This window comes from Grammomys surdaster, unplaced genomic scaffold (assembly GCF_004785775.1).
Source record: "Grammomys surdaster isolate TR1022 unplaced genomic scaffold, NIH_TR_1.0 126109, whole genome shotgun sequence".
NCBI classification, from domain to species: Eukaryota; Metazoa; Chordata; class Mammalia; order Rodentia; family Muridae; genus Grammomys; species Grammomys surdaster.
The window spans coordinates 396,936-420,994 of record NW_021620917.1 but is presented as its reverse complement, the minus strand read 5'-3'; the positions used below and the strand labels follow the sequence as shown (position 1 = coordinate 420,994).

Below are 24,059 nucleotides of genomic sequence, written 5' to 3'. Positions count from 1 at the left end.
CTATAGCCCTCCTACCCGATGTTCCCAACAACATAACTCTGGTAAATGTTCTGATTTATGGTTCTCTCTTGTCCTGCAACTATAAAAGTTCACCAAAGGCCAACGGGATGGCTTAGTGGGAAAAAATACTTGCTGAACAAGCCCGATCACATAGGTTTGATCTCTGGAATCCATGTAAGGGTGAAAGCAGAGAACTGAGTCCACAAAGTTGTCCTCTGACCACCACGCGAGTGCTACCCATACACACAGCATACAGACACACTAATAATGATTCTAAAGACCACAGAGCAACTGGTCTCAAGGTGGAACAAGCACTTAGGGTAATGAATCTGAGCTCACATATATTTGGCTCGAAATAAACTACTTCCTTATTTTCCTTTAAGGCAGTGTTTACTGTCCACTGGGTCAAATATATAGACCACCACAAGACAAGGGCTGGGGTGCCTACCTGTAGTGGAACCTCGGTACTGGTTGCTTTGTAATTTCTACCAGGGCAGGGGCAACAGTCTGACTGGGTGTGGGGTTCAGGGCAGTTTTTAGAAGTTACATCTACATAGCAAACACTCCTCCCGTATTTCCACTGCGCCTTCTTGTGGTGTCACTGTGGGTGCAAGAACAAGTGATTCTGATCCAGGAACGGTTAAGGGGACGTTTAGGTAAACATGAGACTTTCTACTGAGGCATAGTATACCAGTTCTGACCCACCGTCTATGAAGGAACACAAACATAGTTGCAAGGGCTGTCTAGATGGCCCAGCCTGAAAGACTGTATTGTTCTTCATAAGGACCTGAGTTCAGTTCCCAGCACCCATATGGGGTAGCTTACAATTCCAGTTCCAAGAGGCTCTGTTGCTCTCTTCTGACCCCCAGGGGCACCTGCACTCACATGTGCATACCAACACAGACATCCACATAAATATCTAAAAACAATTTTTTTGAATTGTTCTTCAGGACCATGAGGCCTTGAGAGATCCTATCTCAGTAATTTATAACAAAAAGCACTTGAGAAGCGTCCCACACTGTACACTTGGGCCATGGTTCAGAAATATGTATATCTATATCTATGTGTGTGTGTGTGTTTAAACCTCCTTAAAGAAAGGAGTAGGACTCCCATCCAGTTCCACAAGCACGCCCTAGCGCTGACTAGCGGCTGCCTCACCTGAGCACCAGCAGCTCTTCAGACACAGCGCCCCAGCAAGGGCTACGTTCTGCGCCTGCGCCCGCCCGCTGAGACCGGCCGCTCTGCGCAGGCGCGCTGGCCACTTCCGGGATCTGTCAGCCGCTCCCTCTAGGCCTCCCTCCTCCGTCCGCGCCCGCCGGAGCCTGTTCGCGTCGACTGACCAGAGTCCGCGAATCGCCCGCTCCGGACCTCCCGACCTCCCCGACCCCAGGTAAGGGGCCGCAGGGCCGAGAGTCTGGTCCAGGTCGCCTCCATTTTTTTGTTCTATGGCACGCGGGGGCGGCGGGCCCAGGGCGGTTAGGCGCCGGGTCTGGAGCTGAGGGGGCCGGGATCTCTGCTCTTCGTGGTTCCCCCCGAGTCCCTGGTGTCCCCCTCACACACAGAGACCGAGCGTTTCTGAGCACTTTCCAGCTGCCCTCCATCTCGGATGAGAGAAGGAACAGCTTGGCTTCCGACACCCCCACAGTACCATTTGCACCCCTACTGTGAGCATTTACCACAATCTGTAAAATTAGTTTAGACGGGCTGATCTCCCCCTACGCCCCATGGCTTGTCACGAGTATCTGTTCATCTCTTCAACGTCTAGGATGTTGCCTAGAGCAGCCTTGGATCCGTCATTTATTGCGGAACCCTCTCCAGCAAGAGAAAACCCATCTTTCGAATAACCTTAAGATTCCTTTGCTCTAGCCCCCGCCCCCGCAATTCAAAGTTGTACTCTCCTCTGTACTCGGATTCCTAGGGTCCTTTATGTAGAACCACCAGAGTTCCCATGTGACTCTGCCACTTTGTCAGGTGTCTCTTGAAAGGTCGCTTCTTGGTGCCTCAGTTTCCCCAGTTGCAGTAAGAAGATTTAGTCTACTTGGTTTTATGGGGTTCGCGTGGAGTTCATTTGCTTAAGTTGCTTACAGTAATTCCTAACCCAGAGTACCTGTTCGAATGATCTGAAAAATAAATAATAGCCATTACTGATGCTTCTGAGACATTCGATGCATGTCTGCCTTCTCTTCCTTTCTGCTCTCTTTCCTCCGGAGAAGGACGTGAGGACTAGGATTTATTTATGTTTCTGGCTCCATTCAGATACTTAACACTGTTGGGAACATGAGAGGCACTTAATAAAGTGCAGCTTCTTAGAATCTCTGAGTATAAAACCATCTGTTGTCATGGTGTGTCTCTCTCCTAGCTCCTCGTTGCCCAGTTTTCTGAAATGACCTAGTTTGGCATCCTATCTTACTAGCTTCACTTAATATTTGGTTTCCATGTTGGCCTTAAGATTTCAGGTCTCTAGAACTTATCAGTTCAGGGTGATAGAGCGCTGGCTATCTGGGGGGGGGGGGGTGTCCTCCTTCAGTATATCTGGTGTTCACAGCTGGGGATCCTTTTGGAAATTGCAGACTCCTTTGGAGGATGGGTGGCAGTGTTTTGATGTAAATTATCTAATGTCAGGTCAAAATAAGCTCTCTACAGGAAGTGTGGAGATGGTCTGATGAAGCTGGAATGTGGAGTGAGGCCTGTCTGAACATTGGTAGGGTGTGGTGACCTTGTTGGGGCACTTGTTGGCATTGCTGGGTTGGGTAACGAGGGCAATTAGAAGCTAGATGAATCACAGACTTGAAATTGACCCTAACAGGGAATGGAAATTTTAACTTAGGTGAATCTGTCAAGTTCCAGTGGAGTGGGGCCAAGACACCAACATATGTAGACATTTTTAAGTTCTTCTAGGGCTGGTCCAAAGCTTTGGGTCAGAGGAAGAAAGAGAACTAATTTACTGGGTTTGCAAAATGGCTCGGCCATTAAAGGCTAGGCTTACAACCCAAAAGACCAGCGAACTAACTTATTGGGATCAGTTTTGGGCTGCTTTTATGTGCTGTCTCATTTAATCTTCCTGATGGTTGTCTCATAACGTCATTTGGAGATGAAGTGAAAAACTCGTCCAGCATCTCATGTATGTGTTAAAACAAAGATTCAAACTCAGGTCCCCTCATCTCCAGATCCCACAGCTAACCAGACATTAATGCCTCCACCCGAAGGCTGGGAGTGTGGTTGAGTTGAGTTGGTGGAGCCCTTGCCTGGTGTGCACGGTACATAGGTTGGCTCACCAGCAGGACAGGAAGAAAAGACTATGCTAAGTGAAAGCTGAAGAGATAAGAAGGAGCCCATGGAGCCATCTCTTCCTTGAGTCCTTTTCATCCCTCAGTGCTGGACAGAGGCAACAGAAGCCTGGGTTTGGTTGGTTGGTTTTGTTTGAGACAGAGTCGTAACTGTGTGTAGTCCTGGTTGGCCTGGAACTCAGAGATCCTTCCGCCTCTGCCTCCTGAGTACCCAGAAAAACTTACTAACTTCACACCATTGCCTATGGTGTTCCTCTTTCTTGTTAAGATTTTCAAGCATTACTTAAATATCAACTGAAGTTTAGTGACTTAAAATTATAACCAAAAGAATGAAGGTTTATTTTACTTGGTACAAAATTGTGGCTTAAAATAGCCAAATGACTATAAAAGGAAAGACATATCTGAATGTATATTCAATTCTAAGGCGTGACTGATAGAACATAGTGATAAAATGCAGTTGTAGAAGTCCTTCTGCTGTGTGTGACTGCCACCTCTGTTGGAAACTCATGTATGTCCTTAGAAAAACTGACTGGGAGAATGAAAAAGTCTTTATCTGCATGTGTGACTTCAGCTCTTCATGAAATAGGTGCCCCTATTACATGTGGATATCCAAGTTATTAACTTACAAACCAGTTTGGTTCAGTTAACAATCGAACTTATCAGATTTGAGTTTTAAACTACATTGCTTACAGTTAGTAATATTTGTAAAAAGCCATTTTTAAAAAGATTTGTGTGTGTTACCATATATGTGTGGTTGCCTGCAGAGGTGTCCGGTTCTTTGAAGCTGGATATACACAGAACATGCATGACACAGGTGCTGGGAACTGAATTCTGGTCCTCTGAAGAGCAGCAAGTGCTGATGACCATTGAATTTTGTCTCTCCCCTGCCCCCGTAAGATGTTGTTTTGAGTTTAATATGTGATAAGATTAGAGTAAGCGTGTCAGGTATTAAAAACGAGAGCTGCACGCAGTGAGCACCTGGAAGCTTTTCTGTTTGCTTGTGATACTTACACACCTTTTTATTTATTTTGTGTATGTGCACATGTGCTGTGTGAAAGTCAGAAGACAGCTTAGTTCTCTTCCACCATGAAGGCTCTAGGCACCAAGCCCAGGTCATTAGACTTGCCACCAAACCTCCTTTACTCACTGAACCATTGTATTAGCCCTTGGCTGTTCTGAGACAGGGAGGGTTTCACTGTGTAACTCTGACTGGTCTGGAATGAATAGTGAGGAGTCTCCCATCTCTGTCTTCTGAGTGCTTCGATTACAGGCACATGCCATCTTGAAAGTTTATTTGTTTATTTGTTTGTTTAGAATGGGAGTCTTACTACATAACCTTGGCTGGCTCAGAATTCACTGTGCCGATCAGGCAGACCTGGAACTCATAGAAAACACAACTGCCTCCACCTCCCCAGTGCCACCACACCAAGATGGGAACTTATGTTTAAAAAAAAAAAGAACAAATTAAGAGCCGGGTGGTGGTGGCACATGCCTGTAATCCCAGCACTGACTCGAAAAAAAAAACAGAAAAAACAAACAAAACAAAACAAAAAAAACCCCAAAAAACAAAACAAAACAAAATTAATCAGTCTCACTTTTTTTGTTTTGTTTTTCGAGACAGGGTTTCTCTGTGTAGTCCTGGCTGTCCTGGAACTCACTCTGTAGACCAGGCTGGCCTCGAACTCAGAAATCCGCCTATCTCTGCCTCCCAAGTGCTGGGATTAAAGGCGTGGGACACCACCGCCCGGCAAACAGTCTCACTTGAGTTTATTTTTTTAAAAAAGTTTTGTGATTTCCAAGTAAGGCCTACCTAGCTTGTTTGAAGTGCCCAGTTCTTTACTTTGCAAGCTGTCCTTCCCCCCCCCCCCCAAAAAAAAAACCAAAGTGCTAGAGGGATGGCTCAGCGTGTAAGCGTACATAATACTGCTCTTGCAGAGGACCCAGATTTGGTTCCTAGCACCATATCAGTCATCTCATAACTGTCTATAACTCCAGCTTTCTAATAAGAGGAAAAAGTACTTAAATATTTCACTGTTTTTGCAGGTAGCTCAGGCTGGCCAGTATTTACTGAATAGCTGATGATAATATTGAATTCCTGATCCTTTTGTCTCCCCCTCCAAAGTGCTGGTTTTACAGATGTGCACACCACATCCAGCACAATGGCTTCGCTCTTACACAGTGCCGAGTCAGTTGAAGGTAGATAGCAGATGTTTTAGTTAAGGGTGTACTGTTCTTTTTAACCTTGGGTTCCTTTAGCAGAGTGTTTCTTTTCTGTGCCACAGGCACTCACTTTTGTTTATTGGGTTTACCTGTTGTTTGCCTCACAACTTTCTGATGTCTCTTCCTTTCATTTTCTGCTAGTGTCAGAATTCCTATGTCACTGGGCATGGAGGCACATGCCTGCAATCAGGAAGCTAAGGCAGAAGGATTGTTAATTGGAAACCAGCCTGGGCTACATATAAAGACTCTATCTCAAATGAAAAGACATTAATCACAGCATTTAGTAGGCAGGGGCAGGTGAATCTCTATTAGTTAGAGGCCAGCCTGGTCTATATAGTGAGTTCTAGGCAGCCAAGGCTGTATATGAGAAGAAAGGACATTTCATCCCAAACACATTATCGCTTTATCCCCTAACGGCTAAGACTTGTTCCTACCTAAGGCAATACCATTATCATAGCTAGGATGAAGATAATTTCATGCTGTTATATAATAATCAAGTCCAAATTCAAATTTGTTATACAACACATGTCTTTTATGGTTATTTTTAAACATACCAATTATAATCAACCATCTTTTATGAAATTTGATTTTCATAGCTCTTTTGAAATCTACTACAGATTCTTCCCTCTACCTACCAAGTGCTGGGATCTTGGCTATTTGCTACCATACCTGTCCATACTGCCTTTAAATAGTCCAGGCAAGCTGTTTTCTGGAGGGCATCTCTGGGATTTTAGAGAGACAGAGAGTGAGTGAGTGTGAGAGTATATGTTTATGTGTGTGTCTGTGCATACATGGGAACTGTGTAATTATTTGTGGTGTGCATGCATGGGAATGTGTCACAGCATGCTCAGATGCAAAAGGACAGCCTCCGGTGTCAGTCCTCACCTTCTACCTGGTTTGAGAAACAGACCTGTGTGTCCTGGGGCCCTCCTGAGAGTCTGCTGTCTCCACCTTCTATCTTCCTGTGGGATCACTGGGGGTTGGGGGGCACAGAGGCACTCGCTTCTGTTTTCAGCTCTCTTCAGGGTCTGGGGGACCAGAGCCCAGGTCATCTGGCTTGTATAGCAAGCACTTTAACTGCTGAGTATATCTTGAGAGCTATGTCAGTTTTGACTTCATTTCTTGTGTTGCTTAACTACACCTTTCCACTTTATCTCCTATAAACTGAAAGTGAGATCCAGACCATGATTGGATGTAGAGTAAATATGTTTGGCAAGTGTGCTTCATAACTGGGTTGATCATCTTCCAAGGTTTATTTAGGATAGCCCTGTAACTTCCTGTTTGACTGACTGACTGACTGACTGACTAACCGACTTTCTTTTAAGGCAGAGACTACTCGATAGCCCAGGATGGCCTAGAACTCTCCGAGTTCCTTTTGCCTCTGCCTGTTGAGTGCTGAGACACACTTGGTCAGATTTACTTTTATTCTAAAATTACTTGTATTGTTTGTCCTTGTGAGCTGGTGCCGTGGGGCTATGACTCAATCACTGTGGGTGCTGAGACTAACCCAGGTCCTCTGTAGCAGTGGGATGTATTCCTAACTGCTGAGCCATCACTTCAGCCCCATTCTTCTTCCTCATCTCTGCAGTGGGGATTAAACCAGGGCCTTCCGCATGCTGGACTAACTATCTCATTGAGCCCAGGCCTTCTCACCTTGAGTATCTATTTTTTTTTTCAAGTATCCTGGTATGGATGACAAATCATTGTTTAAAAGTCATGGTCCCTCCTCCAGGACTATGGGTTTAGATTGCTCCGCTCTCCTGTTTGTAGCTACAGGTTTGGTTACTTGGTCAAGGTGATGCCTATCAGATTTCTTGATGATGAAGGCATGCTTTCCTTCTCATTATTTAGTAAGTCCTGTGTAGAGTAATAGTTTGAGACTGACTATTCCACTCAGTCAGTCTTTGACCTGTGGTTTAAGAATCCATCGATGACCCTGGAGAGTAGAGTCTATAGTGGTGGTTACCGTGCTATAGTCCTTGTTACAGAATTGATTTTTGCATTGAGATTGAGTATTCTCTAATGGGAGACCAATGTTGTGTTTATCCCCAAATAGTTTGGGTCCCTCTGACAACTTAAACTCTTACTGCATGACATTTTGAGTGTTTTCTTTCTGTTGCTCGTTACAGCTTTCTGATTTGTGGAAACACTTAAGAATCATGTCTCTGCATCAGTTTCTGCTAGAGCCAATCACCTGCCATGCCTGGAACAGGGATCGTACCCGTAAGTGTGCTTTGAATTTCCTGATGCTTTTGTGTAGGGGTGGGGCTGTATAGAGACCAGAGATTATGTCCAGTGTCTTCCGTAATTGCTCCTAGACACTTTTTTTTTTTTTGAGACTGAATTTCTCAGTGAATTTGGAGCACTTCAGTTTGGCTAGGCTGGCCTGCCAGTGGCCATTGAGCTGCAGATGTCCCTCCATCTTGGCCTCACCCCACCCCCACCCCAGTGCTGAGGTTATGGACATATGCTGCTACACTAGTCTTTACATGGGTTTGGGAGATTACACTCAGGTCCTCCTATTTATATGGCAAGCACATTACCAACTGAAGTATCTCCCTGCTTTGTGTGTGTGTGTGAACCAACATTGACCCCAAGGTCTCTCCAATGCTAGACAAGTACTCTCTCATGGAGCTGCGTCTTTGGCCCCCTTTTTTAATACTTTTGATAACCTCACATGTAGGCATTTTTAGGAATCACATATTTCAGTTTTGTGAGAAAATGTAGTCAGCCTTTTAAAGCATATAAATCAGTGGTTTTAATATATCTGCTGCACCAGTCTTTATTTTGTCTAATTTTAAATTTCAGATTGAATTTCCTTTAAAAAAATTTTTTTTATTTTTTATTTTTTGGCTATTCTGGAACTCACTCTGTAGACCAGGCTGGCCTCTAATTCAGAGATCTGCCATCTTCTGCCTCTCAAGTGCTGGGATTAAAGGCATGTTCCACCACCGCCTGGCTCAGATTGAGTTTTCTTAATGTAAAAGTCATAAATGCTTGGAGATTGAAAACTTTTTGAGTTCCAACATGATGGACCAACATTTTGCATTTTGGCTCATTGTGGCTCATGCCTGAAGTTTCAGCACTTGTAAAGCTGGTGTAGGAGCTCAGGTCTTGGTTGCACTAGTACGTGCAACTCTAAGACCTAGAGGAGAGACAGGCTGGGACCTAGCTCAGTGGTTGATCCCTGCAGTCAACAATTCTCCGTGCTCAAACTGCAGTGCTGCAGATAACAGCAGGGATGGCAGAATGCTAACAGTTCTGCTGCCTTCTTTCTCCAGAGATTGCCTTGAGCCCCAATAATCATGAGGTGCACATCTACAAGAAGAACGGGAGTCAGTGGACGAAAGCTCATGAGCTGAAGGAACATAACGGACACATCACAGGTAAGGCAGCTGCAGGCTCAGTATGCCCTTTCCAAACAAAGCGCTTTCCTCGGTAAGTGAAGAGCCTCGGCAAGCTAAGCTTGCATTTCAAGCCCCATTAGGATTTACTGAGTCTTCTCTTTCTTTTCTTTCTTTCCTTCATTCTTTTCTCTTTTTTTTTCAAATTTTTTGAGACAAGGTCTCTCTATGTAGCCCTGGCTATCTTAGAACTTACTGTGTAGACCAGGCTAGCTTCGAACCCACAGAGATCTACCTGTTCCAGCCTCACAAGTCCTAGAATTAAAGTCATCTGGCTGAATTTTTCTGTAGAGAAAATTTGAGGGAAAAATAATAACTTTGTTACATGCTTTCTGTGCCCCAGCTGGCACACAACACTCTAGCAGTGTGTGGAGGGCACTGAGCCTGCTCTACTGGTGAGATGAGCCAGGAAAGCCAGAGCTAGACCCTGTGATCTGTAAGCATCACAGTTTCCTGTAAGGAAATTTACAGGTGACTGTCTTTGCTGTGGGACACACCTTCCTTTGTGTTGTTTGAGGAGCCAGAGTGGCTTTTAAATGAGGCCAGTGAGATGCCATCAGTGGGTAAAAGCATATGCTGCCAAGAGTCGAGAAACTCACAGGAAAAAGAGGGACTCAAGCCTGCCAGTTGTCATGTGACTTCCACATGTGCACATGACATGAACAAGCCCACATACTCATGCTCTGAATACAGGTTGTTAAAAGCAAAGCAGAGGAGACGAAGCCAGCATCTTGTCAGGTGACTTTCCAGACAGTTAACAGGGTCTCCTGAGTCAGGAAATCATCTTGCTTTCTATGCTAGAACACTTCAAAGGTATACAGGAGTAAGAAAAGGAATGAAGTACCCTTGTCTGGGGTCTTTTCTGCTTCCCTAGAAGACATCATCCAGGCTTGTTCAGTGTGGATGCAGGTGCTCAGATATTCATGACATGTTTTCAGTGCTGGCAAGTATGAAACTGTCCAGAAACCACTGAGCCATTCATTGCTTAAAGATTGCTCTTATATTTGGTCATTGTCACTGAGAGGTATAACACTTGGGAGATAGAGGAAGGAGGATCAGGATTTCGGTATTACCCTCAGCTACATAAGGAAGTTTGTGGCCAGCCTGGTCTGCAAGAGCCTGTCATATACTGATTAGCCAAAAGATATCCTTGCCCAGATCAGAAAAACAACAAATAAAAAACAACAAAGCATGTTTTTGACCTTGTGTGCCCTTTGAAGTTGTTCAGCACTGAGACTGGAGAGATAGCTCAGTACGTAAAATACCTGCCTTGAAAGTATGAACACAATGAACACATCATGAGTTTGAACCCCCAAAGGCCAGGGATGGCTGAATGCACATATACTCCTGGGATTTGGGTAATGGGGTAGCTAGCCAGCATGTCAGTCTAACCAAACTAGTGAGCTTCCGGTGCAGGGAGAAGTCCTGTTTCAAAAAGACAGGAGAAGAGCAATAGAGGAAGATGCCCAAGGTCGATCCACTCTGGCTGCTATGCACATGCATTGGCATGAACAGAGAAGTTGTTCCAGGACATCGTGGTTCCTATCCATGCTTCCTGCTTTTACCAGGTGGTTTGTATGCGATGCTTCTGAGCTCTAGAGCTTTGTGTGCGTCAAAACTAGGTCGCTCCTGCTGTACATGGCCTTGTTCCTATAGATTTGGCCTCAGGCCTACAAATAAGGACATTCATCCTAGTTTGAATTTTGATGTTAGGAAATATTTTTAAATGAGAAAAGACTAAAATGGAAGGACCCTTCCCTCAAAAGAGCCAAAATTGTAGAATACTTATAACTTTTCTCCCTACATCTCTTGGGGTCCTTTGAACTTTTTCTGATGGCATCTGTTAGATCTGAAGAACTTAGAAAAGTTAAATATACCTCTAACAGACCTAGGCTTAACAGTGTTCTCTCAGACTGTAAACATGAGGGGATGAGGGGCAGAGTCTGACAAACTCTAGAAGAGACTGTCTCAGTATTTCATAGAGCAGAGTGTGGCATGTGGCAGAGTTCTGGCCACTCTCTGGGTTTATTTCTTGGAGTTAGCTACTTGATCATCTTTTTTTTTTTTTTTTTTTTTTTTGACATGGTCTCATGTCATGGATGGCCTGGAACTCTCTATATAGACCAAGTTGGCTTTGAACTTATAGAGATCTGCCTGTCTCTGTGTCCTGTGTGTTGCGATTAAAGTCATGTGCTACCACACATGGCTGTTATTTCTTTTTCCCTCCCCTCCCCTCCCCTCCCTTCCCTTCCCTCCCCTCCCCTCCTCTCCTTTTCTTTCATTTCCTTTTCTTTTTTTAATCTAGACAGGGTTTCTCTTGCCCTAACTATTTAAAATATTTTCCTGGGCTGAGAGAACAACTCAGTGGGTAAAGTGCTTGTCTGTGGAAGTGTGAGAGCTGGAGTTCAGACCCCTGGAACCCACAGAAATGCTGGGCAGTCTGCCAGCCAGAATCCCAGCTCTCTGAAGGAACAGTTGGGATCGATACCCAGCACAAGCTAGGTAGCCAGAGTTGCAGGAAATGCCAAGCTTTGAGTTCAGTGAGATCCTGCCTCAGTAAATAAAGGTGGAGAATGATCAAGAAAGACACCTGACAACAATTTCAGGCCTCCAGAGGCTCATGGAATGTGTGCAGCACATATCCAAAGACAAAGCAAGCCCCAAACCATTTTATTATAGAAATCTTATATGACAATATGTTCGTGTGTATGTGTGCGAGTGAGAATGCATGCTAGGCATGATGGCATCTGTAATCCCAACACTGGGAGATAGAAGCAGAAGCATCAGGAGTTTAAGAGTATTCTCAGCAGGCCAGGCGGTGGCGGCGCACACCTTTAATCCCAGCACTTGGGAGGCAGAGGCAGGCGGATTTCTGAGTTAGAGGCCAGCCTGGTCTACAGAGTGAGTTCCAGGACAGCCAGGTCTACACAGGGAAACTCTGTCTCGAAAAACCAAAAAAAAAAAAAAAAAAAAGAGTATTCTCAGCTGCATTGTGAATTCAAGGCCAACCTGGGCTTCTTGACAACCTGTCCCAAAAGCAAACAAAATTCCCATTTCTGTTGTACCTGGCTTTGTAAGGATTCCTCATTGTCCATGTCCTTGGGAGAGAGACAGCCTTGGTTTATGTGGGATGATAACCATAGATAGGAGGAGGTGGGGAGGAAACCATCAAGCCCATGATTACCCCACGCCCAGCTGTCACCTGCCAGCAGCCCAGTCCCTTGTCACTGGCCAGGCACAGCAAGTGACCTGTGCTTCACTTGCAGGTATTGACTGGGCTCCTAAGAGCGACCGCATTGTCACTTGTGGGGCAGACCGCAACGCCTATGTCTGGAGTCAGAAAGATGGCATCTGGAAGCCCACCCTGGTGATCCTGAGGATTAACCGTGCAGCCACTTTCGTGAAGTGGTCCCCACTTGAGAACAAGTTTGCTGTGGGGAGTGGAGCCCGGCTCATCTCTGTTTGTTACTTTGAGTCTGAGAATGACTGGTGAGCAAAGTTGCTGTGCCCTGCCTCCCTCTCATTCTGCTCAGTGAACTCTGTGCTTGGACTCTGTGCTCTTGGGACCTCTGAGGCTCTGTGTTTACTGCAGTGCCCCTTCCTGGGCTGCTGAGGGTTTCTCCCTCTCAATTCCTCCTCCTGTGCACAGACCCAGTTCCCACACCTTTTCTTTTCTTCCCTTCCCTTCCTTACTCCCCTACTTCCTTTTGTCTGTTACGTCCTCCTTCCCCCTTCCATCCTTCCCTTTCCACCTCCTGACTTTTCTTAATTCATATAGGAAACACTTCCTCCTGGCCGAGCTTCAGCCTCAGTAACTGTTTACTGTTTGGGATAGATTGTCTGCTTTATAGGTAAATTAGACCTGACTGTGGTCTCAGATGTAGTCTGAAAAGAAGCTGTATGTTCAGTGAGGTTTCCCAGCTGTAGGGCAGTCATCAGGCCAGGTGTGGTGCACAGATACACATGTCATCCTAGCACTCCGGAATTTGAGACCAGTGTGGGGTACAAGTAGCAAGTCTAAGGCCAACCTGAACCATGCATAGGAAATGTATCTAACAAAGAGCAAGCATATAGGCCACCCTTCAGGAGCAGCTGTGCATTGTGGGTGGTCCATAAAAAAGTACTCAGGTATAAATCAAAGGACATCATTAGAACATTAAAAATAATTGTACATATAGGACTTACTGCAATAATGTAGCTAACATTTCTTATGGATTCCAGAATTTAAATGCTAGTTATAAATGTGTAGTTCAGCTGGGCAGTGGCGGCGCACGCCTTTAACCCCAGCACTTGGGAGGCAGAGGCAGGTGGATTTCTGAGTTCGAGGCTAGCGTGGTCTACAGAGTGAGTTCCAGGACAGCCAGGGCTACACAGAGAAACCCTGTCTCGAAAAACCAAAAATAAATAAATAAATAAATAAATAAATAAATAAATAAATGTGTAGTTCAGCTGTTGGATTTGAAGTGGGTTCAGTGGGGTGGTTGGAAAATGTAACCATTTTGTTTATGAGAACAGTGTAAATTAGTTTCTCCTTTCTTAGGTGGGTGAGCAAGCACATTAAGAAGCCGATTCGCTCCACAGTCCTCAGCTTGGACTGGCATCCCAACAATGTTTTGCTGGCTGCAGGCTCCTGTGACTTCAAATGCAGGTGGGGATAAAAAAGTTCTGAGAGACTTGAGCCGCCTGTTGTTCAGCTTTGACAGGCATCCATAGGGTTCCTGCTAAGTCTGTAATAGCATTGTGGGGGACTCAAAGATGAAGGAACTTACAGTCTAGAAAGGGACCTGGGGGTGGGGCTGGGGCTCAGTGGGTAGAGTACTTTCCAGCTAGTACAACACCCTGGTTTCCATCCCCCAGGCCTGCATAAGCCAGGCATGGTGGTGCATGCCTGTAACCCCAGCACCCTGGGTGTAGAGGCAGGAAAATCAGCTCATGATCATCCTCAGTTGCATAGTGAGTTTGAGGCCAGCCTAGGCTATATGAGACCCACAGAAGCGGGGGCGGGGGGGGTACGCTGGTGCACAGTGATTAAAAGAACAAGTAGTAAGAGATACAGTGGACTAGGTCTTGGGGTAAGTGGGAGCTGCGGCAGCTCGGTGGGCACAGCAGCTCGGTGGGCACAGCAAGTGCTCTCTAGGCGGAGTATAGCTAATTTCCAATTCAGGACTAACTCACGCTGTACCCATCTGTCCATCTCTCTTTCAGTCTCTTTCTCAGTTTTAAAATTAGATTATTATTAATCTGTATGCATGTGTATATATGTGCCTGGCAAAGGCCAGGAGAGGGCACGAGGTCCCGGAGCCAGAGTTACAGGTGGGTGGAGCCGTCTGGATGCTGGGAACCCAGCTCCAGTCTTCTGCAAGAGCAGCAAGTGCCAGTAACCACTGAGCCATCTTTTCAGTCCTCTTCTTTGGGTTTTTATGGGACAGGAAGTTTGAAGCATGTAGCCCAGGTTGGACTATATCTTCCCTCAGCTTCCCTTTATGCTGGAATTACCAGCATGCATCTTCATGCCTGCCAGCCTGTCTTTCTTGACCACAGTTTGAGTTCTTCCTTTTGTATCCAGGCGCAGACTGCAGATAACAGAGTGAACCTGATATAACCAAATGTCACTGAACTGAACACGGTGAACTGAGAGCTGTTACTGCACCGTCCTTTTCAGTTAAAGTGTTTATCTATCATTAGCCAGAGGCTAGAGGAAGTCGGCCATACAGCTAAGAGCTTTGAGAATCATACCACAGAATTGCTTTTTAAAAGTTGTTCTTGACTGGGGACTTTTCCTCTTAAAAAGAAAAACAAAACATTACTGTTTTGTGTCGACTTTTGGTGACAGAGTTGAAACACATACCCACCTTCAGTACCTGTGTCAGGGTTTCTCAGCCTGTGGATTGTGTGTAACGCCTTTCACAGGGGTCTCCTGAGAGCACTGGATAACACAGGTATTTATATTACCACTTATAACAGTAGTAAAGTTAACAGTTATGAAGTAACAACAAAAATAATGTTATGATTGAGGGGATAGGTCACCACAACATGAGGAACTGTATTACAGGGTTGCAGCATTAGGACGGCTGAGAACCAGACCTATGTGAAAATTTTCCAGAAAACTTGACCAGAGATTTATATTTACATTTAACTACAAAACAAAATTTTGGTATGGCTCAGTGGAAGAACACTTGCCTGGCATGTACCAAAGTCTAGGGTTCAATCCTCTACACTGCAAATAAAGAAAAAAACAAGAAGCAGGAGGAAGAGGAGGAGGAAGAGGAAGAGGATACTGATGCCTTAACCTTCCAGAGTCTCAGCTGCCACTCTCACTGGGCTTAGGGAGCCAAAGGGGTTTGGGGTTTTTTGTTTGTTTGTTTGTTTTGTTTTTTTGAGACAGGGTTTCTCTGTGTAGCCCTGGCTGACTAGGCTGGTGTCAAACTCAGAGATCCACCTGACTTGGCCTCCCAAGTGCTGGGATTGAAGGTGTGAGCCATAATCACCCAGCCCGGAGTTCTTTTATGGAGACTCAAAGTTCAACTTCCTCCTATTCTTCCTCCCTCCTTCCTCCTCCTAGCTAGGCTACCTTGGACTTCTGGTGTTCCTGCCTTAGGCTCCAGGGGGCTGGAGTTACGGGAGAGCATCACATAGGTTCAGGTGTTCTCTAAAGAGGAGTAAGAAAACACTGGAAGACGGAATCCAGCAGTCCTTTGTTCCTCCCCTTCCTGAGTCTGGGCACGTTACACACAGCTATGGGGAACTAGATAGAGACAGGGAGTTAGCAAAAGACTGAGGACATTGGCTGCGAAAGATCCTCTCCATCACAGACTATCCCTGCTGTAAAAGTGGGCCTGAGGTGGGAAGCCAGCCCTCTTGGCAGGGTTAGGGAGCTGTCTGACTTTCTCAGTGCCCTCTTTTAGCTTTTTCTTTAGTGTGTTCACTTCTAGCTTTATCTATCTCGGTGTTTTGTGTGTGTGTGTGTGTGTGTGTGTGTGTGTGTGTGTAGACCAGAGTTGGCTTCAGATTCTTTCCTCTTCTCTGTCCACCTTATGTTTTTGAGACACAGTCTCTCACCAAACCTGGTGTTTACTATTTCAGCTAGACTGCCTGGCCAGCAAGCCCCAGGGTCTGTCTCCACCCTGCTCAATACTTGGTTACAGGTACTGCCACATCCTACTTTTTATGTGGGTGATGAGGATCTGAACTTAGGTCTTAATGCTTGTTCAGCAAGCACTTCACTGATTGGCTATCTCTTTGGCTCCCCAACAGCCCCTCTTTTTGGGGAGACATTGTCTCACTGTGTAGTCCTGACTGTCTGGCCTTGCACCCACAGAGATCCTCCTGTCTCTGCCTTCTGAGCACTGAGATTAAAGGTGTGCGCTGCTCAGCTTCCCAAGCTCATCAGCCTTTAAGTCAGTTGGTACCTGGCTTGTCCAGGGTATGGGCCGCTTCTCGCCTGCCACTGACTGTGGGCTTCTGGGAGTGCCGTGCTGAGGATGCTGCTGTAGTAGGAAGAACAGGGCCCCCCTGCTGTCTGTGCAGTCTGTTGAGGGGGGGAATGGCACCCCTGCTGTCCATGCAGTCTGATGGCGGGGGAGGTGACACCCCTGCTGTCCGTGCAGTCTGTTGAGGGGGAGGGACAGCAGCCCTCTTCACATGTGCTTAGGAGACCTCGATGCCTCTGTGTCTGCAGCTGCTGTGGATTGACCTTGCCCATCATATGTTGTTCTCAGGCTGACCCCTTTTCTGGATTGTCTTCTGGCAGCTGCAGGTGCCTTTTTCTATACTCATATTTTCATTTGCTTTTTTCTTCTTTTCCATGTTTTGAATAACAGAGTGTTTTCTGCCTACATCAAAGAGGTGGATGAGAAGCCAGCCAGCACACCCTGGGGCAGCAAGATGCCTTTTGGTCAGCTGATGTCTGAGTTTGGTGGCAGTGGCTCAGGCGGCTGGGTGCATGGGGTCAGCTTCTCTGCCAGTGGGAGCCGGCTGGCCTGGGTCAGCCATGACAGCACTGTGTCCGTTGCTGATGCCTCAAAAAGCGTGCAGTGAGTATTTCCTTGCAGATGGACGGTGGGTCATGGGTGTAAGGTCTGAGCACCACACTGAAGCTGCCCTGCCTGTAGCGTGTGAACACCCCAACAGCTGCAGCTGCCTTCAGAGTCACAGGTAGCTACTAAATACCTTAGTGCCTTTAAAGAGTTGGGACTTCCTTCCAGAAACACTTCTTTTTTTTTTTTTTTTTTGGTTTTTCGAGACAGTGTTTCTCTGTGTAGCCCTGGCTGTCCTGGAACTCACTCTCTAGACCAGGCAGGCCTCGAACTCAGAAATCTGCCTGCTTCTGCCTCCCAAGTGCTGAGATTAAAGGCGTGCACCACCACTACCCGGCTCAGAAACACTTCTTGGTGGCAGTACTAGTAGTGTCCCTTTGAAGGCCCTCCTGGTGTGTTGCTAACAAGGGTCCCTTCAGAATAGCCAGATTATTCTGTGTCTGTGAACCTTTTCCCCGGGAGATGTGAACAAGCACCCGTTCACCTGATGCAGTCCACACATGACAACCAAAGGATAATTCCACCAAGGTCCAACTTCCCAACTAATGAGCTCACTGGGCTCACCTACAGAGCACAGGTCAGAGGCTACTTGCAGGAGCATGGGTGACCCCAGAGCAGACACAGCACCAAAAAAATCTTACCTGGCATGGATGATTTGTTCAAAGAGGCAGAAATGGGATCACCTTACTTTAGCCAGCCGTCTATGCTCCATACATGGTAGCCTCTCCGTAGACCACTTGCAGTTGGTACAGAACTCTATAGAGCTAGCTGCAAGGCACAGGGTAGAGCAGCTGGGATCCCAGGTGAGGGTCCAGTGACTCTCCCCACCCATGAGGCAGTGCCAATAAGCAACAGGCCCACTCTGAGGGCCTCTGGAAAACAGTCACAGCTGCTCTGATGAAGATGAAGTCTGTCAAGCTTGGAGGAGAGCACCGCATTAGTCAATGCTGGACCTTAGGCCAGTGTTACCCACCAGCTTTAAGGGAGATATGACTGAGGCATGGTGGCTCATACTTACACTCCAGCACTCAGCAGGTAGAGACAGCAGGATTATGAGTTCAAAGCCAGCCTGGGCTACATACCAAAACCCTGCTTCAGAAAACAGGACTGAGACTCTTGCACCTGCCTAGCATGCACACACCTTCAGTTCCTTTTTCTAACCCCACCCCAAAAAAATAGAGGGATCTTACTCCGTGCTATTACAGAACAATGCAGCTTTCATGCTACTTGGAGAACCCGAATTACGATGACTCATTTGTGAGGCTGTCGCCAGCTCAGCCTGAACTTTATCAGACATGGGAGTAAAGTTTGCTCAGTAGCAAAGGAAGAAACCTGGAGTCTTTCTCTTAGGAATCTATGTACTTTGCTGGGAGCCCTTCCCTGTGGGGAACTAAGAGAAGCTTGTTGTGATGGTCTCTAGACTGGCCATTCTATATATGAAAGCAGTCATAGTAAGCGGCACAAAACAGGACATTTCAGAGGCGATATCTTCTCTCTCTCTCAAAGATTTATTTATTTATTTATTTATTTATTTATTTATTTATTTATTTTATGTATGTGAGTACACTGTCACTGTCTTCAGACACACCAGAAGAGGGCATCGGATCCCATTACAGATGGTTGTGAGCCACCATATGGTTGCTGGGAATTGAACTCAGGACGTCTGAAAGAGCAGTCAGTGCTCTTTAACTGCTAAGCCATCTCTCCAGCCAGATATCTTCTCTCTTAACCTGAACTTGCTATAGGAATTCTTTTGTAAAAGGTCACCTATGTTAAAAATATGGTCTGGAACTCCTATGTAACCTGGATTGGTATCAAGCTATGATCCTCTTGCCTCAGCTTCCCAGGTAAATGTTTTATAAGCCAGGCATGGTGGTGCAAACCTGCAATTCCAATATTCAGAAAGCCTAGGCAGGGGAGGTCATGAGTTTGAGGCTATCCTGGGCTACATAGTAGAACCCTTAAAATACCAAACATGTGAAACTGAAGGAATGGCTCAGTGAGTAAAGGTGTCTGATCCCTGGAGTCCACTTTGTAGAGAAGAGGACAGACTCCACACATGCTATGATAAATACACACGCACGCACGCATGCTTGCTTACGACATATATATGCATGTAATCTCTTTGCTTTTAGCAGAGTAGGTCTACGTCCTACACTTCACACATTATCTCCCTTTTTATTTTTGGCACTATTTGATCGATGCAGGGCTGGTTCTGTGCTGGCTGTTGTAGCAGTTAGAGTTGTCAGCACTTGTTAGTGTTGCATGTCTCCTGTGCTCTCATATTGACTAGTGAGCTGCCTTTCCCAGGCCGGCCGCTCCACCCCTCACCTTCTCTAGCATGACCACACCACAGCATGGGTTGCGGATAATGGGTCAGTCATTTGATTCTGGAGCTGCCTGATCAAGGGGCCTCCTGAGACATAAACAGTTAGCTAGTTTTGTGGGGTGTGTGTATGTGTTTTGAGACAGGGCCTCTGAGCCCAAGCTGTCCTCAGGCTCACTGTGGGGCTCAGATTGGGCTGGACCGCAAGGTCCACCTGCCTCTGCCTCCTAGGGTGTGTACATCAGCCTGCAGCAGTTAGCTTTCAGAAGTGCGTCCTGTAATCTGGGGAGATGGCTCAGTGGTTAAAAGTTATTTTATAATGACCTGAACTTAAATCTCCAGGACACATGTAAAAGTTAGGCATGGCCATGTGCCTGTGACCACAGAATAGAGGGGTAGAGGCAGGCAGACCCTGGGAGCTTGCTGGCCAGCATGTGTAGCCAAAACATTAAGCTTCTGGTTCATTTAGAGACACTCTCTGAGAGAATCAGCCAGAAAGAGAGTGATAGTGTGGTACAACTGATAGCCTTCTCTGGCCTCCACATGCACAGATATGGGCGTGCACACATGCACAGTAAGAAATTGCATCATCTTTGCAGAAAAGTAAGGTACTCTTAACTTATTATCATTAGGTGTTTTTTGCCATGACTAGTTACATCTGTTTACACACACACTCACACACAGACATGCATGAGGCCTATTTGAGTGTGAGCTGGCTGAGGCTAAGATGCATCTCATAGTGGTGGCTCACACAGGCATGACTGCCAGCAAGCGTCTCTGTGGCGCCAGCACCAGTACTCTCTCACCAGCAGGAGTGACAGGACGAGCTGCCGCAGCTAGCTTTCAAAAGTTAGAAAGCTAACTGCAGCAGGTAAGGGAGGAAAAGCCATTGTAGACCAAGGCACCGGTCAGAGCCAAGGTGTGAGCCAGTGTACTGAGACAAGACAGAAAGGAAGGACTCCTTATGACCCATGAATAGAGACCCTTTAGCAAGGGCCAGGGCCCACGCTAGAGAGAGCCAATCCTTTACTTTTATTTGACTGACTGATTAACTGATAGAGGGTGCTCGGGGTCAAACCAAGGCCTGACACGTATTATGCCCCCAACTTCAAGGCTTCAGTTTCTGAAGGTCACTTTGGGGTCACCTTATGCCTGAGATTCTTGTAAGGAGAAGTTAGGGAACTCTTTTTAGAGAAGAGTTGGCTAACCCTGTAGAAGCCACTGTGAGCATGGGGCCTTTGTCTGTGAAGGAGCGTGGGCTGTGGTTCCTCTAGTCTAACAAGTGTTCTTGTGTTCAGGGTTTCAACTCTGAGAACGGAGTTCCTGCCGCTGCTCAGTGTGTCATTTGTCTCAGAGAACAGCGTTGTGGCTGCCGTAAGTATCTGCTGTCCTCAGTGTGCCACGTGCAGCTCCAAGCCAGAAACAATGCATGCTCTGTGACAGGCACAGGAGCACATCCCTTCACAAGAACAGACTGTGAGAGGCCTCGGCTGTGAGCACTCTGCTGGGGTAGAAGGTAGGCAGGGAGCTCCGTGCTGACTGATCTCCCGTTTTAGGGCCATGACTGCTGCCCGATGCTCTTTAACTACGACGACCGTGGCTGTTTGACCTTTGTGTCCAAACTAGACGTCCCAAAACAGAGCATCCAGCGCAACATGTCTGCTATGGAACGCTTCCGTAACATGGACAAGAGGGCCACTACCGAGGACCGAAACACAGCCTTGGAAACACTGCACCAGAACAGCATCACGTAGGTACCATCAGCTGCTTCAGCCTGGAGTCCAGGCACTGGGCTTCTTTAGAAAATTGGCTGGCCAAGGTGTTCACTCCATGTCATTTTCTTAGAAAAGCCACTGTGCTGCAGGCCTCAATGTCCCTGAAGGAATGAGAACAGTAGTAAGCCTGGGCCTTCCCAGCTACTAAGGTCTTATTGTCATTGTGACAGAGAGGGAGTTGGCTGGGTGTGGTGGCAGAGGCCTGAATCCCACCATACAGGAGGCAGAAGTAGGTGTGAATCTCTGTATTCAAGGCCAGCCTGATCTACATAGCCTACATAGTGAATTCCAGGCCAGCCGAGGGTGCACAGTGTAGCTAGCCTTTGCTACTTCATGAGTTCTTTTTCCCATCTTTTATCGCCCATTTCACTCCCTATCACTAGGTAGGAGAGAAGAGAGAGAAGAAAAGAGAGAGAGGGAGAGAGGGAGGGAGGGAGGGAGGGAGAAAGAGAGAGAGAGAGAGAGAGAGAGAGAGAGAGAGAGAGAGAGAGAGAGAGAGAGAGAGAGAGAGAGAGATGAGATTCAAGGATCTCTATCCTTCTTGTTTCTTCTTTGAGCACAATTTCTAAGCCACAACCAACACCCCTGAAAGACCACCAACTCCACCTATGGGGGCCTAGCATGTATATACCCTCTGAAAAGTTCCTAGAATTCCGAATGTCACAGGATCACAGAAACTATCTACAGCTGGTAAAACCACACCTCTGCTAGAGCACGAGGCAAATCACTGTCAGCATTCAGAAGGAGGAGTGTGGTTCTTGTCAGAGAAGGCCTGGCTGGCTGAGTGGTGTATCAGTGTGTGTAGGAGATAGGTTCATGCTGGGCATGGTAGCACAGGCCTGTAGTCTCAGTACCTGGGAGGCTGAGGCAAGAGTGTTGGTAGCATGCCAGCAAGTGGGTTCAGTGGACAAAGTCTCTTGCTGCCAAGCCTAACCAACTGAGCAAGCTCTCCACAACCTCCTGGTGAAAGGAGAAAACTTAGTCCCAAACGTTGTCCTCTGCCCTCTACACACACAACATAAGCTAGGCAAGAAAGAACAACAGCGGGCCATTCTCAGCTCAGTCTATATGCTGCAGTCTGCTGTCTCCTCCCTCAGACAGGCAGGAGATATTGCTAGTCTGGACACTTGAGATGAGAAAGAAGCAGCTGTCTGTAGTCAGTCTTGGAAGCTGTCCAGATGATTAGCTCACACAGGTTGTTTTGTCTATCTGCGCAGCTCTGCTGGGATCTGGAGGAGTGACTGCTTGCCATTGACATTGTAATGAGTCATCTCATTTATTTTGTCTTTGGTGTTTGGGACTTGGGATTGAACCCAGGACCTAAGACTTGCTAGGCAAGTACTCCACCACTGAGCCACAGCACCAGCCCCTGTAAAGACGAATTTCAACTGCAAGGCTCTGGGCCTCCTGATGTAGCTGTCCTAGCTGGTTGATTTGAGAGGGCATGTTGGGGACCAGTTGGCCTCAGTCATGCTCTAGCCATGCCTCTAGTTGAGAATACAAAACGATCCTTTTTTTTTTTAATATTTATTTATTTATTTTATTGATGAGTACACTGTAGCTGTCTTCACACACACCAGAAGAGGGCATCCAATCCCATTACGGATGGTTGTGAGCCACCGTGTGGTTGCTGGGATTTGAACTCAGGACCTCTGGAAGAGCAGTCAGTGCTCTTAACCGCTGAGCCATCTCTCCAGCCCCAAAACGATCCTTTATATCTCCATTACTAGTGAGCCCCTGAGCCCCTCTCTTCCTCCTGTCAATCACATGCTCTGAGGCCGTCGTCACTCCCTCTTCCCCTACCACACTCTCGTTTTTGTCATAGGATTTCATACAGTTTAGGTTGGCCTCAGACTCACTAGATAGGCTGGGGTAGGGTTGGATAAGAGAATGGATGGGTATAGAATTGCTGTGTTAAAGAGGATGACCTTGGATTTCTAATCTGCCTCCACCTTTAAATTGCTAGGGTACAGGCATGTACACACACACCCAATTATGTGGTATTGGGGGTCCAGTCAGAGCCTCATGTATGCTAGGTAGCCACTCTGCCAGCTGAGCTACATCCCAAGCTATTGAGCCCACTCCTGTTTTGAGACAGGGTCTTGCTATGTAACCCTGGTAAATCTAGAACTTAATACATCACCAGCTATCTGTGGGCTATTTTCTGACTGATTGTTACAGCCTAAGACTGATGGACGAGTTGGTATTCAAGAGTGGAGAGCGTTCATTTTCTGTAGTGCACCTGACTGTTGCTGGGGAGGGCTGGGCTCACTTCCACCTCAGACCTCACAACCTTTTGCTTTTCTTTTAGTCAAGTGTCTATTTATGAAGTGGACAAGCAAGATTGTCGCAAATTTTGCACTACTGGCATTGATGGAGCCATGACAATTTGGGATTTCAAGGTAAGTCTTGGTGGTTTTTGCAGCACTGGGGATAGAACATGTTAGGCGAGGACTCCTACACTGAACTACCCTAGCCCTTGTCCCAGGGATTTCTGTGACGGTGTCAGCTGCACTGTATGCCAGAAGAGCTAGCCCCAGAATCTCTAAGCATGAGGGACTCCATTCTCAGTGGGTGGTTGATGTCTCCTAGATGCTGTTTGTTCTCAAAACACCTTGATGCCATTGCTGAAGCAAGCCCCGTGTTGGCCAGCAGCGAACGTTTCTGTTGATAGACATATTTTTATAGTTTACATCAATTTATTTAATAAATACAACTGGGTGTGGAGCTCATTTCTGTAATACCTACACTTGGGAAGCTGAGGCAGAAGGATTGATTTGAGCTTAATGCTAGGCTGTGCTAGAGAATAAGACCTTGCCCCCCCCCCACCAATGCAATGAGCTGAGAAGATGGAAAACACACACCATACATACACACACACACACACACACACACACACACACACACACACACCACATGTACACACTACATACACCACACACATACATACACTACACATATACTACACACACACACACTTACATGCACACACACACAGAGAGCACACGTAC

The 24,059-nt window shown here is 46.6% G+C and overlaps 1 protein-coding gene across 1 annotated transcript in view; it reads left to right on the top strand.

The window, feature by feature from the left end:
* The first annotated feature begins 1,260 nt into the window (after nt 1-1,260).
* The window catches only part of Arpc1a (actin related protein 2/3 complex subunit 1A), a 23,732-nt gene continuing 933 nt past the window's right edge, over nt 1,261-24,059 (top strand). The window contains exons 1-9 of the mRNA XM_028756086.1: nt 1,261-1,390; nt 7,637-7,730; nt 8,789-8,893; nt 12,178-12,400; nt 13,452-13,559; nt 16,732-16,944; nt 20,572-20,647; nt 20,830-21,023; nt 23,360-23,450. Coding sequence (XP_028611919.1) covers nt 7,667-7,730; nt 8,789-8,893; nt 12,178-12,400; nt 13,452-13,559; nt 16,732-16,944; nt 20,572-20,647; nt 20,830-21,023; nt 23,360-23,450 — 1,074 coding nt within the window. The 5' untranslated portion in view covers nt 1,261-1,390; nt 7,637-7,666. The remainder of the gene's footprint in view (nt 1,391-7,636; nt 7,731-8,788; nt 8,894-12,177; nt 12,401-13,451; nt 13,560-16,731; nt 16,945-20,571; nt 20,648-20,829; nt 21,024-23,359; nt 23,451-24,059) is intronic.